This window comes from Chamaea fasciata, unplaced genomic scaffold (assembly GCF_029207755.1).
Source record: "Chamaea fasciata isolate MVZ Bird 193981 ecotype frontalis unplaced genomic scaffold, bChaFas1.0.hap1 SCAF_11, whole genome shotgun sequence".
NCBI classification, from domain to species: domain Eukaryota; kingdom Metazoa; phylum Chordata; class Aves; order Passeriformes; family Sylviidae; genus Chamaea; species Chamaea fasciata.
This window is the reverse complement of record NW_027094096.1, coordinates 23,858,440-23,874,386: the sequence shown is the minus strand read 5'-3', so window position 1 is coordinate 23,874,386 and position 15,947 is coordinate 23,858,440. Positions and strand designations below refer to the sequence as shown.

General features: G+C 45.1%; 1 protein-coding gene across 2 annotated transcripts in view; it reads left to right on the top strand.

Moving 5' to 3' along the window:
- The first annotated feature begins 580 nt into the window (after positions 1 to 580).
- The window catches only part of GOLIM4 (golgi integral membrane protein 4), a 29,184-nt gene continuing 13,817 nt past the window's right edge, over positions 581 to 15,947 (top strand). Inside the window, exons 1-5 of one of the 2 annotated variants that reach the window (XM_066193702.1) lie at positions 581 to 831; positions 12,688 to 12,762; positions 13,974 to 14,023; positions 14,750 to 14,803; positions 15,306 to 15,456. In XM_066193702.1, the coding sequence (XP_066049799.1) occupies positions 645 to 831; positions 12,688 to 12,762; positions 13,974 to 14,023; positions 14,750 to 14,803; positions 15,306 to 15,456 (517 nt within the window). In that variant the 5' untranslated portion in view covers positions 581 to 644. The remainder of the gene's footprint in view (positions 832 to 12,687; positions 12,763 to 13,973; positions 14,024 to 14,749; positions 14,804 to 15,305; positions 15,457 to 15,947) is intronic. The other variant, XM_066193703.1, reaches the window with a different exon arrangement.

Below are 15,947 nucleotides of genomic sequence, written 5' to 3'. Positions count from 1 at the left end.
CGGGGATGCGGGGCTGAGGGGATGCGGGGATGAGGGGATGCGGGGCTGAGGGGATGCGCGGCTGAGGGGATGCGCGGCTGAGGGGATGCGGGGATGCGGGGCTGAGGGGATGCGCGGCTGAGGGACTGAAGCAGGAGCCCGAGGGGCGGGCAGGGAAGCGCGGCCCGCTGCGGACGGACGCGGCGGGCACCCAATGCGCTCCGGAGGGAGGGCAGAGCCCCGCGGCCCGACCCAATGAGGCCGCGCCCGGAGCGGGACTTCCTTCGGGGATCCCGCGGCGGGGGAGCCGCGGCCGAGCGGGGACACGTCAGTGCGGGGCCGGGATCTGCCTTTGTTCCCCGCGGCCCCGGCCCGCGGCCCTCCCCGGCCGCAGGCACCGGCACACGGCCGCAGGGACGCCGAGCATCCCCGGCATGAGCCCCGCTGCTGCCCGCACCGGAGAGACCGCCCCGGGCGCCGCCGCCGTGCCCAGGGGCTGAAACGCTGGGCCGGCCCCGCCTCCGCCGGCCCTCCTTCCCTTCCTCCTCCTCCTCCTCCTCCTCCTCCTCCTCCTGCTCCTGCTCCTCCCGGGGCCTCCGATGCCGCCGCCTCCCGCCCGCCGCTGAGCCGTGACGGGCGGGGGCCCTCGGGACCCCGCCGGGGACATGGGCAACGGGATGTGCTCCCGGAAACAGAAGCGGATTTTCCAGACGCTGCTGCTGCTGACCGTGGTGTTCGGGTTCCTGTACGGGGCGATGCTCTACTACGAGCTGCAGGGCCAGCTGAGGAAGGCTGAGGCCACGGCGCTCAAGTACCAGCAGCATCAGGAGTCGCTCTCGGCTCAGTTACAAGGTACTCCCTCGGCAGGAGCCTCTGCTGCCCTTCCCCAAGGCTTGCAGAACACCCTCCTCCTGCTCCTCCGGCTGTCCGACCTCTCTCAAAGTTTTGCTCCTTCTTCCCCTTTCTCTCCTCCAGCCTGTGGGGTTGTCGGGTCTCCCCGCGTTGGGATCCCAGCCCCGCCGAGGGCAGGGTGAGGTTTTGTCGTGGATTCCTAGAGAGCTGTCGTGCCCTCTGGCTCCCACACATCCCGTAGTGACTCTTACTCCCAAAGGACACTACATCACTTGGCAGTTCCTGGCATAAATGGGAGAGGCAGGCATGCACTGCAGACCGTATCCACTCTGGGATTTTTGTGGGTTTCTCTGTTGTCCTGCAGGGTTTTATGCTGAGCATCCATCTGCAGCCCCTGGGCAGCATAAACCTTAAATAGCTCCAGGATGGAGGAGAGGAGTATTCTAATAAAGTGGTTTTAAAGGGTGATTTAAAAGTAAAGTTCAAGTAAGTTACTTGGGTAAGGCTATTCTGTTACTTTTGGAACAACTTTGAATGTCTTGGCTTAAAGGTGCCACATAAATACCGATCCTTGTGTGTCTTGGTTTAAGGATGCAGCAAATGTGAGTGTCCTGTAGTTGAAGATGAAAAGTTGGCCATGTCTGACATCTGCATGCCAGGAAATCAGAAGCAAAGCAGCAGGGATGTACCTGAAACATAGTGGTCTGGGAAGTGAAAGACCTCAGCACTTCTCTAATTGTCAAGTGCAAGGTTATCAGGTCAGCACAGACAAAGCTCAGAGCCAACTTTCAAGTTTTCTTTCTCAAAATAGCATGAAAGAAGAATCAGAGGGACCCTAAACTTCAGGGTGATCCTTTTCCCTGTGGAATCATCCATCAAAGCATGCCTGGCAGCTCACAGTTTATGTGCAGAGCACAGAGTTGGGTTTATGCTGTTCGATTCTTACAGTGGTTTGTTCCTTCAGCATGTTTAGTCAACCAGCCGACACCATCCTTACTGAGTATTTCAATTTCGGGCCATTTCCAGGTAATAGCAGGGAGCTCTTTGCCAGAAACCTTCTGTTTTAGTCACAGAAAAGGTGTAAATGTTTGGCTGGCAAGGGGGTGTGTGGCAGATGGCTAAAGGGCTGCTCTTGCTAGGCTGTGCCTTTGCCAACAGAGGACACAGGAACATCTTGTTCTCAAGCTAAAATTTGACAAGTTGCCTTTTTTCTGTTGCTCCGGCTTTGCCGAAGAGGAGCGTGCAACAAACTTTATCCCGACACAGAGGAGAGATTCTCTGGATCAGAGATGGGAGCTCTGGGCTGTTGGTTTGAACCTTTCATGCTGGAAACATGACTTTGAGTAGCCATCCAAGCATGTTCATGGAAGCAGCAGGCAATTGTGGGAGCTGCATTTTCTGCAATTCTCTTGCTTCTTTCAGTGTATCAATGGGAAATGTGAAATATGGACCAGGATCTGATAACATTAATAGGTTTTGGTGATCCATGCAGTAAACTCACATGGTTCTGGGATCCATGCCAGTATATCAAGCCCATTAAGCAGGAGAATTTATCTATGCCAAGTGTGGTAGCGGTAAACCCGGTTTAAAAAAATAATCACTGGCAATTAAGTCACAGAATAGAAGCAAAAATAAAATGTAACAATAAAAAATGGTTCTTTAAATTTTCCTGTGTTTGGAAGTAGCTATTACACCTAAGGGAGGCTGAGAGCCCAGAGAAATACTAAATGCAGCAGCAGCCCCTTGCTGCCTAATGTCCCACTAAAATAAAGGGAAGTTATATTCCTAAGGACTCCAGGGGATCTGGGAAATAAACTTTCCTTCTGTGTCTTTCTGCAATGACCTCCCCTGCACAATCACCCGGATTTTTGCAGTAGGAGTGTGTTAGTAAGGAGAAGACAGGGAATTCAGAGCCTGTGCCTACACCCAGCTCACCTGGAGAGACACGAGCTGACTGGTGATATCCACCACCAAACCCATCCCTGAACCTGCCCTCTTTCACTCTTCTCTGTGGAACAACTGGAAGGAATTCCCTTTAAGCAGAGGCTTGGAAACAACATAAAATGCTGACAGCAAATCCAGGTTACAGGTGCAGTATCTGACTGCACTTTGAACTTTTGATTTTAAATGACCTGGATTTTAAATCAGCAATGTTCCTGTTGTTAAGTTAAAAAAAAAAACCAAAAACAAAAACAAACCCCAACTATGAATATCTGAGCCACATCTCTTGGCTGTCCAAGGATTATTCTTTGACTTTATTGCTTTATGAGAACAATAAAATCAAAGTATTGCATTGGTTTAAGTAATGCAACTTCTCTTTCCCATGCAGCATAACCAGTTTCTCTACAGATCCTGGACTAGAGATAACTTTGGGGCCTGAAATTATGATGGAAGCAGTCTGAAGTCTTTTAAAAAGAAACCAGTTAAAACGCAAAGTTGAAGGACAGGAGGGTGCTGCAGCAACAGGGGTTGATTTGTTGGTGTTCACAACTCTCCTGCATGTTTGAATAAGACTTTAAGGCTGGGCAGAAAAGGATTCCTTGGGCTTCTATTTCCTGAAGAACCATTTCATCAGGAGGCTTTTCTAGGTTTGAATGGAAACTGCAGAAATAAAAGGCGACTTCTGAAAGTGGTGTTTTTGAGAATGCTGAGGCTGTATTGTGGCAGGCTGGCTGTGCCCCTGGAAGTCTGACTGGAGTGAATCCCTTGGAGGACAGTGAAGTATCACCTGTTGTCCGACTTTTTGTAGGGTTTTGTTGTGACTGCTGGAGCCCACAAAGGCATTTGCTTTCCTGATTGCACAGAGAGGAGCTTGGGAGTGCCCTTGTCAGGGCTTGTGAGTGAAACTTGAGTCCATTTGTGAAATGCCTGATGTTCATGGACACTCCTGAGTTTATGGACATAGTGGCAGTTTAGGACCTGAATGCCTTTGGTCTGCCTCAAAATCTGAATCAACATCCTCAGCTGTAGCTCAGAGTGCAGCTCCCTTCACTTTCTGCTGTCCCCTCTACTGTTTTTCATGTTTTGATGGGGTTTTTTTTCTTCTATGTAGGCAGTAACAGCGTTCTTTTTGGTTCTTGCCAATTCTTCATGCCCAAATGAGCTGTTCTTTCTGTTTTTCCATGAAAAGCCAGCTGTCTTAGATTTTTATCTTTTTCATTGCCTTGTTTTGCTCAAACACAGCAACACATGAAGGAGGCTCAGTCCCCTGGGAGTCTGTGGGAAAATACCGAGGCAGAATGCACACATCACTGGGGAATGGTGCAAGAAGAGTCTCAGAATCGTTTAACACACGCACCTGATCTGTTGAGAGCTGCACATGGCCGTGGTTTTGGGGGGTTTCTGCTCTCCCTGGTGTTCACAGCTTCAGCCACTCTGCTGAGAAAGTGTTTGTGCCCCTCAGAATAAGCCCAGGGTACAAAGGGAAGGATGGCAGACCTGGGAAACACAATAAACTGGGTTAGAAAGGCTGGGATCTTAAACTCGCCCCCTTTAGGGGATCACATTGCAGAAGATTTTGTAGAAGAATATCAAACTTTGGCATTTTTCTCTAACAAAGTTCTGCTGGGTGTGGAGAAAGTGGAGCTGCTGTTGTAATCCGCAAAGGGAATACCGGGGGCAGAATTTAGAGATGACACAAATTTTTTTTCACTGCTGAGACAACCTAAAGTCATTGTTATCTCTACGGTCTTCCATAGAGAAGCTGATCTTCCCAGTAAGCTGATTATTTTAAAGTCTCATTCTCTGAGCACTATATACATTTGAAACATGGAGATAATCTTACTTAGTGTTTCTTAAAGTGACAAAAGCAGAACTTGATGCTCTTTGCCTCCTTTAAAATTGTGTCAGACTAAGTCTTGAGCTATTGGCCATACAGGAACAGGCTTCAGTTGCTAGAAGAGAACCACACTGAGAGCTGCAGGTGAGCCTTATTGTACCTGTGACTGCTGCAGGATTGAAAGTGTCTACAGACATCTTTTTAGCCCCTACAGCTTCTGTCTTCTCATCCTCTGGGTGTTAAGTAACCCCTCGTGTACTATTTTAATCTGTTTAATCTGTTTTAATCCCTAATCCTAATAACAGCCTACAGTTAGTGCCTCTTACTACCTTAATTTTTTTCTGCTCTTCCTGTGAGAGTCTTAACGTGCCTGATGGCTTTGTGCAATCTCTGTGCAGCCTGAGACTGTCCTGTGATCCTGGCAGCCAGCCCAGCAGGGACTCTGGACTTGAGAGTTTTTCCGACTGTGGACAAGGTGTGGATTTCATCAAAAGTTTCTGATCCAGTGCTAGGAAGGACCAGCTGTAAAGCAAACGTGGATTCTGTTGTGCCAGTTGTCCTAAATCAAGGCTCCCTGAGGGCGTCAGGTCTGTGGAATTGTACAATGGGCTGCAGTACTAGGTCACAGTTCTGTGTCACTTCAGAGGTTAATATTTATCATCCCTGCATGCAAACTGCACAGGTGCCAGAGCTGCTCTGACATCACACAGTTCTGGGTGTACTTCACTGTTACGTTCCCTCAGCTGGGAAGAACCAGCACAGCTTTTAGTGGCTTTTTTTTTTTTTTTCACGTGCATCAGACAAGTAGAGCTGCATCTACTGCAGCTCCTGTGTGTTTGGTTGTTCTTCCTAAGAACAGAATCCTGAATTCCTGTTATTCCTGTGACTTTCAGGTTGCACCCTGCAGCACTTTGACAGTGTTCTGTTGCTGCCTGAGGATCCATGATAACGCTGTAAGGGGAGAGGTCGGTTCTGTGTGTACTTACCCTGAAATGGCACGTGCACCATCCCAAATTCTGCTACCTGGCTTCCTGAAGTGGAAAGCTTTGCTTTGTAACCTCCTCTGAGTACCTGTCTCTTGGACCTCCATTCACATTTTCAATGGATATTTAATGTTCTAAATACTTACAACACATGAAATGCTTGAAATTGTGCAGAATTCCAGTATGGAAGAAGTATATGGTGTAATGTATGTTTATATAGATAAGCATTTGCATATAAGTATGTTTAAACCAGATAGATATGTGTCTGTTTAGCAGCTCAACCTCAAGATTTTGGGTTATCTGGAATGTTAGGAGCTTTTACTCATAACCCAAGTGCAGAAAAGGTGCTGGAGCTCTGTTCAGATCAGTTAACTCAGGGAAGTTTGTTTCCAGGTCCAGAGCAGAATTTCCATGTCCAGCACCTGAATTCTGACTTGAAGGATAAATTGAGCCTGTGCCCACATTTATATTTTTTCGTTGGTGTAATCCATGCCCAAGTGCCCTTTTCTTGTGGACATAACAGTTCCAGGATAGATTTCTCCCAGTGCTGCGGCTTTCCCTCTGCACCCCAGCTGGAGCCTGCCTGAGGATCCCAGGGCTGAGGATCTGAAGCAATGTTGAGCAGAATGAGGTAATGGGGTGGGTTTGTTCCCTGGGTTTTGGTGTTCCCCCTCCCCAGTTTGGCACAAGACCTGGTGGCCAACATGATGCAAAAAATAGATCCAAATCTTTGTTACTGATGATGATTTAAGCCTCCTAAAGCTTGTCAGTGATGGAGCTGAGACAGCAGGAGGGAGGCAGGATGGGTTGATGGTGGTGAGTTTGCGTTCTGGCTTCTTGGCCAGTCATCTGCTGCCACACATTCCTGCTTGGCTGAATTCCTCAGCCTTAAAAATGATGTTCCAAGCACATTGTCTCACTGGGCTGGCTGCTTGTCAGCCTGTGAGTTTGGGTGCGGCAACTTATGAGTAAGGTTTCCACCCTCTGGGAGATTTGAGTGCCCATTACAGCTTCTCTGATGTGCTGGTGAGGATATTGCCAGCAATTTGTGGCTGACAGAGTTCACTTTGCTCCTTCTGGAACGGGGATCCTTGCAGGGGAAGAGTCATTTAATCTGCCCTGCTGAAAGTCAGGTGCTGCTTTGAGGTTTGATGGTAATGAAAGCTAAATAAATCAGATTACTGGAAAAAATGAGCTCTACAGAGCAAGTAATTAAATCCTGAATCCTTCCTTGGGAGATTTTTCTTCGGATTTTTGGGATTCAGGGGTGTGAATTTCTGGTCATGTCAGAGCCTGAGGTCAGCACTTGAGGAATTCAACCTGTTTGGAGGCTGTCCTTGATTAAGGAAGGAAGAGTCTTGTGAGCTGAATGCACTTCTGATCTTTTTGTGGTCGTGTAGCACAACCCAAACCTCTGGAGATTTTCTGTGTATTTTTAATAAGCAATAAAAGAAACTACAATTGCTCCACCTCGTCCTCTGCGTTTTCCCCCTCCCTAAGGGACCTGAAATTATCCTGCTGTCTTCTTTTCCTGAGGTGACTCAGATCCCAGAGTCTGGCAGTCCTTTCCAGGGCTTAATTACAGAGATGATGGGAGAAGTGTGGCCTGCCTGAGCCTCCCAGAGGGCAGAGTGAGGAGCCTGCTCCTGTCCACACCACCACACTCAACTAAGCCATTTTCAGTCAAAAAAAAAAAATGAATCACTAACTCAAACTCTTGATTTCTGGATGCAGTTTGTGCATCTATAGATGGAGCTTTTTTTTTTTTCCCCAAGCTGTATTTTTTACTAATTTCTGAATATAGATATTTATGTACATCCTGACGCCATGTAGATACACTCACTATAGACCTTCATAAAACTGAAAAAAGTGTAAAATGCTTTTTGAGAGAAAGAACTGACCCTTGTTTCCTGGAGCTGAGGGTTGAGCACACCCAGAGTTTCAGAGGTGATGTGAGAAGATAACAGTTGTCTCTGCAGCTTTTATCAATGTTTGTGTGGTTTTCCTGCTAATTTTAGTCTAAAATCACTACACAGGTTTTGTTTGAACTATTTGCATTTATCGTCACTCCAAAAAAAAAATCCTTCATCACCTACTGGTGTGTAGAAAACAGCAGTGCAAGGTGGGATGCTCATCCCACCTGTGGTACCAAGGGTTGGAAGAAACCTTTTGTGGAGCGCACTGGAAATCATTTCCAGAAAACACGATCTCCTTCCTGATAAAAGTCATGTCTGAAGCTATCTGTGAGGGATTAAATATTTAATCGCAGTTAATACCCCTTCTGCAACTTATTTTTAGCAGCAGCTATTGCAGTTTACTCTTTGAACATGATAAATCCTTCCTTCTGTCCCAATTTATCTTAAATCTGTTCTTTCCTAGAGGTGTTATTGACTTCTAAGAAAGGCAGTACGTGAGGCAGGGTGCAGTAAAAGGATTCTGTTAAATGTAGATGTTTGCTCCAGTTTAGAAATTAATGTTCCTGTCATCCTTACAATTGAACAGAGGCCACAATGATCTCTTAGAAATACAAGTGTGTGTTTCTGGGGTAAAGTGCATTAATGTGCCAAATTCTCCAGCATTTCCCATTTTTCAGAACTGCTATAAGGGCAAAACTAGAACTGCTTGTTGGAACTTTTTAGTTCAAACTTCTTCCTGGAACAGTAAGTCAGAGGAGCAGATTTATTTTGATTTTTGGTGCAGGATCTCTGAAAGCACATGTTATGCTTTCTCTTAAAAAAAAAAATTCCCCTGAATGTAGCAATCCAGAGATTAAATACAAACTTTTCATCTTATTACTATTCTGAGCAAAATAAATGATTAGGGAATTCAGTCAAAGCAGGGGTTATTTTTAAGCCCAACTGCCAGTGCATGGTGTGGTTTTCCAGGAGGAATTTGACATGACTGGCTGTAATTAGACAAGACCGTTGCTTGATCATGTGGGTAAATTGCAAAGTGTAGGAGTTTGTTTGGAAGCAAAGGGAATTCTCGTAGTCCACACAGTGGCAGCTGTGGTTTGCAGGGAGCAGAATAAGAGCAGCCCATCCCTGGATGTTCCACACACAATCACATTCATGTTACCTCGGTTTCTATTTCTTTTTGTGGAAATTCAAACCATAAAACTTCAAGGCTGTAAATTATTAAATGGCTCCAATATTTTGTTCAATATATTGTAAATATTGTGCCTAGGAGCCACCTGGCCTAGTGGAAGTGAAGGTGTCCCTGCCCATGGCAAGAGGGTGGAACAAGCTCAGCTTTAAGGTTCATTGATAAACAGATGTTTTTTATAACATTGTCTTCTTGCTTTGTACTTAAAACAGTTTTCCTAGTCTTTGTTGTGGGAATACTTCCATCTTTTTCCAAGATATTTGCAGTGTCACTGGAATATCCAGTCATTGCTAAACCCTCAGCTGAGTCTCTGAAGTAGATGGAGCTCACACTGTGGTACTGAGGCCAGCGTGGCTCATACTGTGGTGGGGAATCCTGCTGCTGCAGTTTGATAATCTGTTTCTGATAAGATTATCAGTAGTGAAATCAGTGGATCTTGTTTGAAAGCAGATTCTCTGGTTTAACTACAGGGCTGGAAGCTTGGGGAGCAGGTCTTGTTACGTTAATATCTCCTCCCAGCACGAAATGTGTCAGAGGAGTCATGAAATGTCATCTGAGGTCAAAATTTTAATTCTTGTCATTGGATTGGAAAATTTATCCTACACACCATGTTGAAGGGATCCCTCTTTGACTCATGGAAACGCTTTGCTGTCAGCAGAAATCCTTTTTCTATGGGTTTACATTTTAAATAGTTCTATTTGCAGGGACAAGAATGGGGAGTTAACTATTTTTATAGCAAGTCTGTGTTCTCAGTGTCACCAGAGAGGTGCCAGTGTGGTTCACCCCACGCTGCTGGTTCAGTTCAACTCTGCCACAGTGTGAGGGAAAACAGCACTGGGTGCTGCCAAGACTACTGAAATCTGCTGGTTTTAAGTGAAAGGTATTACTCTAGGCTCAGAGAAAGATTTCAGAATTGTGTAACAGGCAGTTATGTTGAAATTAGTAAAATTTCTTGTATGGTGTATATTTAAATCCCAAGGTAATCTTAATTTTCCAGGGTGCTGGGGCGTTTTTGACTCTGGATGATCCTTCTGACAGAACAAGTGATTCAAGTAACAAGGTCACAAAATTGTTGATAATATAAACTAGAAAACACTTTCTTTTAAATGTACAATAATGGCTTACTTTGCTTAATAATAGCTTTATTGCTAGAAGTGCAGGGCAAAGATAAGAGAAAGAACCTTGACTGTTAAGTAATCTGAATTTCATCAGCTCCCTGAGCCCTGTGTTGTAATTAACGTTCAGCCCTGGTCGGGGTGGTGTGATCTGGGAACACACAGGGCATTCCTCACCTCCCTTCTCCCTCACTTTTCTTCATGGGGAAAGCCTTGAGGACTCAATTTTATTGGGATGAGTTCCAGGAGTGTTCAGTGTTCCCATGTTGAAGGTGAAAGGTCTTTTATTGATCTCTGAGGTTACCAGTTGAGTTTCTGGGCTCTCTGAGTTTGTGGGTCTTTGTTCATTTGTGTAGGTTACGTTCTGTAGGTAATTTCAAGAATTAAGCTGACACCTTGCAGTAATTCCAGCTTTGGAATAATGCCTATTAGCCATTAAATGACCACATTCCCCCCCCTCCCCCCCTTTTTTTTTTTTTTACCATTCAATTAAGTATAACGTAGAAGTAAAGTTCTGTGCAAAATTTAAAGCTTACCCTAGGAAAAAAGGATTTGTGCATCCCAGCAATGGGATTTTGTCAGATTCCTTCTTTAGGTTCCACCCCCTGCTGGGGTGGACTTTTATAGAAAACCTGTTTTTCAGTGTATTTATTTTTTTCAGAGTCTTGCTCAGGTATCTTATATCCAGGCTGGCAGTGAAGAAGGAGACATTCCTGCTGTAGTAACAAGCCCTTTGTTTGGGATCTTCTTAAAGTTCCCAGCTGGTGGAAATAATTCAAATTTATGGGAGATTAACTCCAATATGTACTTCTAAAATCTGACCTGCAACCTGCTCCCCGAAGGAGCAAGTGAAAAAACATGGGAGCTGTGCTTTTTAAATAATTATTGTTAGACAACACCTTCAGTACATTGCACTTTATAGACTTTTATCAGAGAGAAATGTGCTAGGCCAACCAGTAACTGAACTCAAAGGGCAGAGGTGAGGGAGGAGGTTTTTCCTTGCCCTTTTTAGCCACCTGAGGGGCTGTTTTAGGACTTCTCCAGCTTTGTCCCAGTGTTTCAAGGATTAGCACTCAGCAGGTGGAGGAGAGGACGCACTGCCTGCGTTCAGACCCTGCAAGTGCAGGGTGATACCCTCAACTTGGCAGGGATTCCCTGAGCTCTGGAGGTCCCCAAACCCCAAATCCTGCCTTCTCCTCCCCTTTCCTCCTGCCCCTGTGATGGGTTTGCTGTGCAGGGTTCCCCCATCCCCCCAGCACTTGTTAAAGCACCGGGAGGAGCTGTGGAAGGTGCACTTGCAGCCGGAGAAGTGGAATGGAAAATGTTCCCTCCAAATCCATTTGTGGTTTCGTGTGTTTGCCAAAACCCCTGTTCCACCCTGATTGCATGGGAGGGGAAGCCCATTATGGATTTCCATGGCTCTCCTGAGCTGCTGTGCTGCCACTGTTCCTTTTGCACAATAATTCAGCATTCACCACCCTCAGGGCCTAAATAAAACCATCCCTGTAGTGCTGCCTCTTTTTTTTTTTTTCTTTCCTCCCTTCTCCAAGCCTGCTGGTGACTTTTTGAATATTCATTGCCTGCCTGTTTTCTTCCAGAGGGTGTTGATACATTGGCTCGTCTTGACTGATGCCCTTGACTTTAGAAGATAAATAGCAAAGTGGAGATAGGTGCCAGGGATTGATTAGCAATCCAGCTTCGGAGCTAAAACATAAACACTTGTAGATAAGGCTGCAGAATGCACCTTGGTGGAATTAAGAACATGTTTTGAGGTGCAAGAGGAGTTTTCTGTGGCTGCCAAGATACAAATCTTTATTTGGTGCTTCTTGTTGAAGGCTTGCATTCACTAGTTTATTCTCAGAAACTGAGTTTCGTGGTTTTGATGGAAAAATCACTCATTGTTTTAATACAAATTAATAACTCATTAAAAGAATACAAACTGTAATCTGGGCAGTGAAAGATGCTTGTGTTAAACTGAGCTTAGACACATATAATTGTACATTTCCATGAAGTTTAATTGATATCTTTGCTGCAGACTTGGCTGTTTGAGGTAATAAGAGGTGAGGAAAGGGTGAATAGGGGCTGATGTGCCACATCCCAAACTCCATGTCCAAAGTACAGGCTGAATGAAATCCTGCTTTGCTGGCAGCCAAATGGGGGAACTTTGTGCCAGAGGATGTTGGATGTCCTAAACACACCTGGAAGCAACAAACGAGGTCGTAATTGTAAACCCCATGTTGGGATGGTGTCTGCAGAGGAATCATGGGCAGATTGGGCAGTCTTTGGGAATCCCTTTTGCTGGGAGACCGTGCAGGGGAATACTGTATTCCCAGTTTTTGGAAGAATTTGGGGTGGCTCCCAGGTTCCCCATGCCTCAGCCTGGGCAGCAGTGCCCTGCAGCAGCTCCTGGAGCTGTCCTGCCCTTGGGCATCTCCCTTCCCTCCTTGTGACTCTTCGTGTGCTGCCAGGAATTCCTCTGGCAGAGCAGCTGTCCTGTCTCATTTCCTTGTCTGCGTGCGAACGAGGCAGGGGAGGATGGAAACATGGAAAATGTCCCTGCATTCCTGAGAAGCAAAGAGGCTTTGGTGGCTCCACCACAGCTGGCTGCCTCCACAAACAAATCCCTCACCTGGTTATCACCATTGTTCCGTGTTTAGCAATGCAAATCAGCCAGGGTTTGGGATCGATAAAGGGTGCAAAAAGGGAAGAAGTTACTGACACAAGGGTTACAAACAGCCCTTTATCCCATGACCTCATTCCACTTGTATTTTCCTGGTGCATCCTGTGCCAGCACTCCCTGGGTGTGTTGGGCTGGATGGTGTGGTTTGTGTATGTTACTTTTTAAATGGGTTGTGTACAAAATTTCTCTTTCCAGTTGTGTATGAGCACCGGTCAAGATTAGAAAAGTCATTGCAAAAGGAAAGGCTGGAACATAAGAAAGCAAAAGAAGGTAACAATGTACTTCTCACTTTGACATTTAACTTCATTACGGTAGAAAGTAATTTCAAACGGTTTTTCTTCGGTTTTAAATCATTTGGGTAATATATAAGCAATATATTAGGATCCACTTGGCAGAGCTGTGCTGCTCCTTCTAGCAGTTCTTTTTTATTTAATCTTTTTTAACTGGATCTTTTTAAAAGCAATCATCTTTTTAATGCTATTTACAGGTGACTGCCATATGAAGTAATATGCGCAGAGAATATGTTTGTATCCATGCACATAAAAAACCCAACATGTATGTGGGGTATGGGCACGTGTAAGTCCTGTCCTGGCATGCCAAAAATTCAAAACTTGTACCAAAACCATGGGATCTTTTCCTGCATTCCATCAACTGCAAATTAAACTTGGAATCAGTGATTTTACTTCAGGGTGAGCACATGCCTATGCACCTTGTGCTGATTAAAACTAAATTCTGGGTGTGTGTGAGGGAAAGGCAAATTGTATTTCTTACACCTCTGTGGAAGTTCAGCAGGATTCAATCCTCTGAGTTTCCTCAGCCTCTAAATTCACTGCAGTTTTCAAGGAAAAGCCTCTGTTTTTCCTAAAACTGAGGACTCAGCTGCTGAATTAAAAATACGACTTTAGCAAAGCTGACAAGGAGTAAGAAATGATTCTTCTCACCGTGCGGGTCTGGGTGGGTTTCTGGTGCCATCTAGTGTAGAATGGCCCTGCAATGGTCCTGCTGCTGCCCGAGGGGGAGACGCCTTTTCCAACCCTGGAAAGAGAGAGGTGGAGAAATAAATGAGGAAATGGTTGATTATTTCCAAGAATGCGCCATTTATAAATGCCCTTTTGCTTCTGAATGGTGCTCTTGGGCCTCTCTGCTGAGAGAGTTCATGTGTCAGATTTAATTACCCATCTGTAAATTTGAGCTCTGCTTCTCTCGCTATGGTATGAAACTTGGAAGTGAAAATATTTTATGAAACTTTTTAAAGTTTGTGCATTTTAAAACTTGCACATTTTGTCAAATTCTCCATAGGTTCTTTTTCTTTTTTTCTTCCTTTTTTTTTCTTTTTAAATAAGATCCTTTGAAAGTTGTTTCTGCATGAATATTCAGCTCATAAAGAGAATTTATGTACTCAACAGTCAAGTTATTCAAGCACAGATTCTTATCTTCCTGGTGCTTTTTTTTTCATCAGTGCTTTCCCTTTTATGTTGCAGATTTTCTTGTTTATAAACTAGAAGCACAGGAAACACTAAATAAAGGAAGGGTAAGTCATCATTCCTAGTACAAGTTTTAATAGCTGATGCTATTTGAGTTACAAGGAAAAGGAAATGCTTGGCAATTATGACTGTTCAAAGGAAGAGATCCTGCAAAAATATTAATTGAAAGAGCTCTCACTTACCCCAGTTCTACTCTGCATTCATAAGTGCTCTCCAATTCCTAATTATTTGAGCTATAGTGGGAGATACTAATACCTCTCCAGAAAATTAATTTAGAAAATAATCCCCTGTTTATATTGTGGTAGTTCAAATGTAATGTTGTTTTATTTAAGGGGAAAGTGGGAATAAGAAGGTGTTAGAAATCTTTTTGTAGCTTAGCCCCCAGGGAAAAGAACAGTGACAGCTTTCTAACACATGGGCTTTGAACTGGAAAGGATAAAGACATCAAGAAACTTTGTTTTATATACCAAGTGCCAGAAGGAAAGCTCTGTCTGGCAGAGGACCCAGAGACCTGTAGAGAACTCTTTATAAAGCAAGTAAATTAGGATTTTATGGCTATTTCATGTTGAAACTGGGGAGCAGTTTGGGAGCTGAGGAACAGGAGTTAAAATAGGCTGTTGTGCAGAGTGTGGGAGCTTGCTCTGCTCCAAAGCCAGGGGAGAGATGGATTTGCGTCCTGGGGACACCATCCCTGGGCTGGTGACTCCCAGAGTTGCATGTGCAGAGCCCAGGGCACTGTCCGGGGGTTTCACACCAGTGTTTCTGTTTTCCAGCAAGACTCCAACAGCAGATACAGCGCCCTGAGTGTGCAGCACCAGATGCTGAAGGTGGGTGACTGGGACAGCAGAGCACCCGTGGGTCTGGTTATGTGGGGACACACAGCCTGCCTGGCTTCTGGCATCACTGCAGAGTGTCAGGCTGTGGGCAGTGCCTTCCTCTGACTTTTAAATGATTGTTTCCTGCAGTTTTTTCCTAGTCAGGCTTTCCAGTGGGTAATTGAATCTTATCAGATGCAATTGCTTGTAGGGAATGCTGACTTATAAGCCCTCATGTAGTTTGGCACGTAGGGATTTTCTGAGACACGTTCAACAGCTCCCAGGGGGACAGTGCAGCTCTGGGGTGAGGTGACACAGCCCTGGAACAGGAGCCTGCTCATCACAGAGATCATTCTGTGTTGGGAAGGAGCTGCAATGTGCATGCTTTGAATAATAACCTTCCTGTTATGAATGCTTCCTATTCATCTGCACTTACTAAACAAATTGCCAAAGACAATATTAGCCAGATCTGCAGATACAGAGCTGTTCCAGTGTCCCAACTTGGTATTTGCAGAGTCAACACGAAGAACTGAAGAAGCAGCACGCTGACCTTGAGGAGGATCACAGGAAACAAGGAGAAGAGTTTAGCAGGACATTCAGTGATCACAAGGAGCGATACCTGCAGCTGCAGCAGGAGAAGGAGCAGGAGATCTCCAAGCTGAAGGGTAAATTTAGCCTGTGTCTAACTGCCCACGTTCAACTGGGTGCTGGGCATTGTGTTTTGTATGGTGTGAGAGATGCATTTTCTCTGTTCTCACTCACAGGTCATTCATACATCTCCTGCCCCCTGACAAGTTACATTTTATTGATGAATTTCTGAGGCCTTTCTCTGAATTCTGTTAATATGTGCTCTGTGTTTCTGTCTGGGTTACAGAAATAGCAAAACCCAGCACTTAAAACCCTGTCGAGTGTCAGAGGTTGTTGAGTCAGTCTTTAATTTTTAATTCTAAGACCAGTATAAACCTGGAAAGAAAAAGGTTTGCCTCTTCTTTTTTGTAAAAATATTTGCCACTGCTAGCAGAGATGTAATTGTGCCTCCTTCTGATGTGACTTTATTTACATTTTACACCTCCTTTTTACCTGTATGAACCAGCTCCTCTGGAGCACGTTGCCCCTGCACACTTAGGTGATGAATTCAGTTTTTGCTCTTGACATC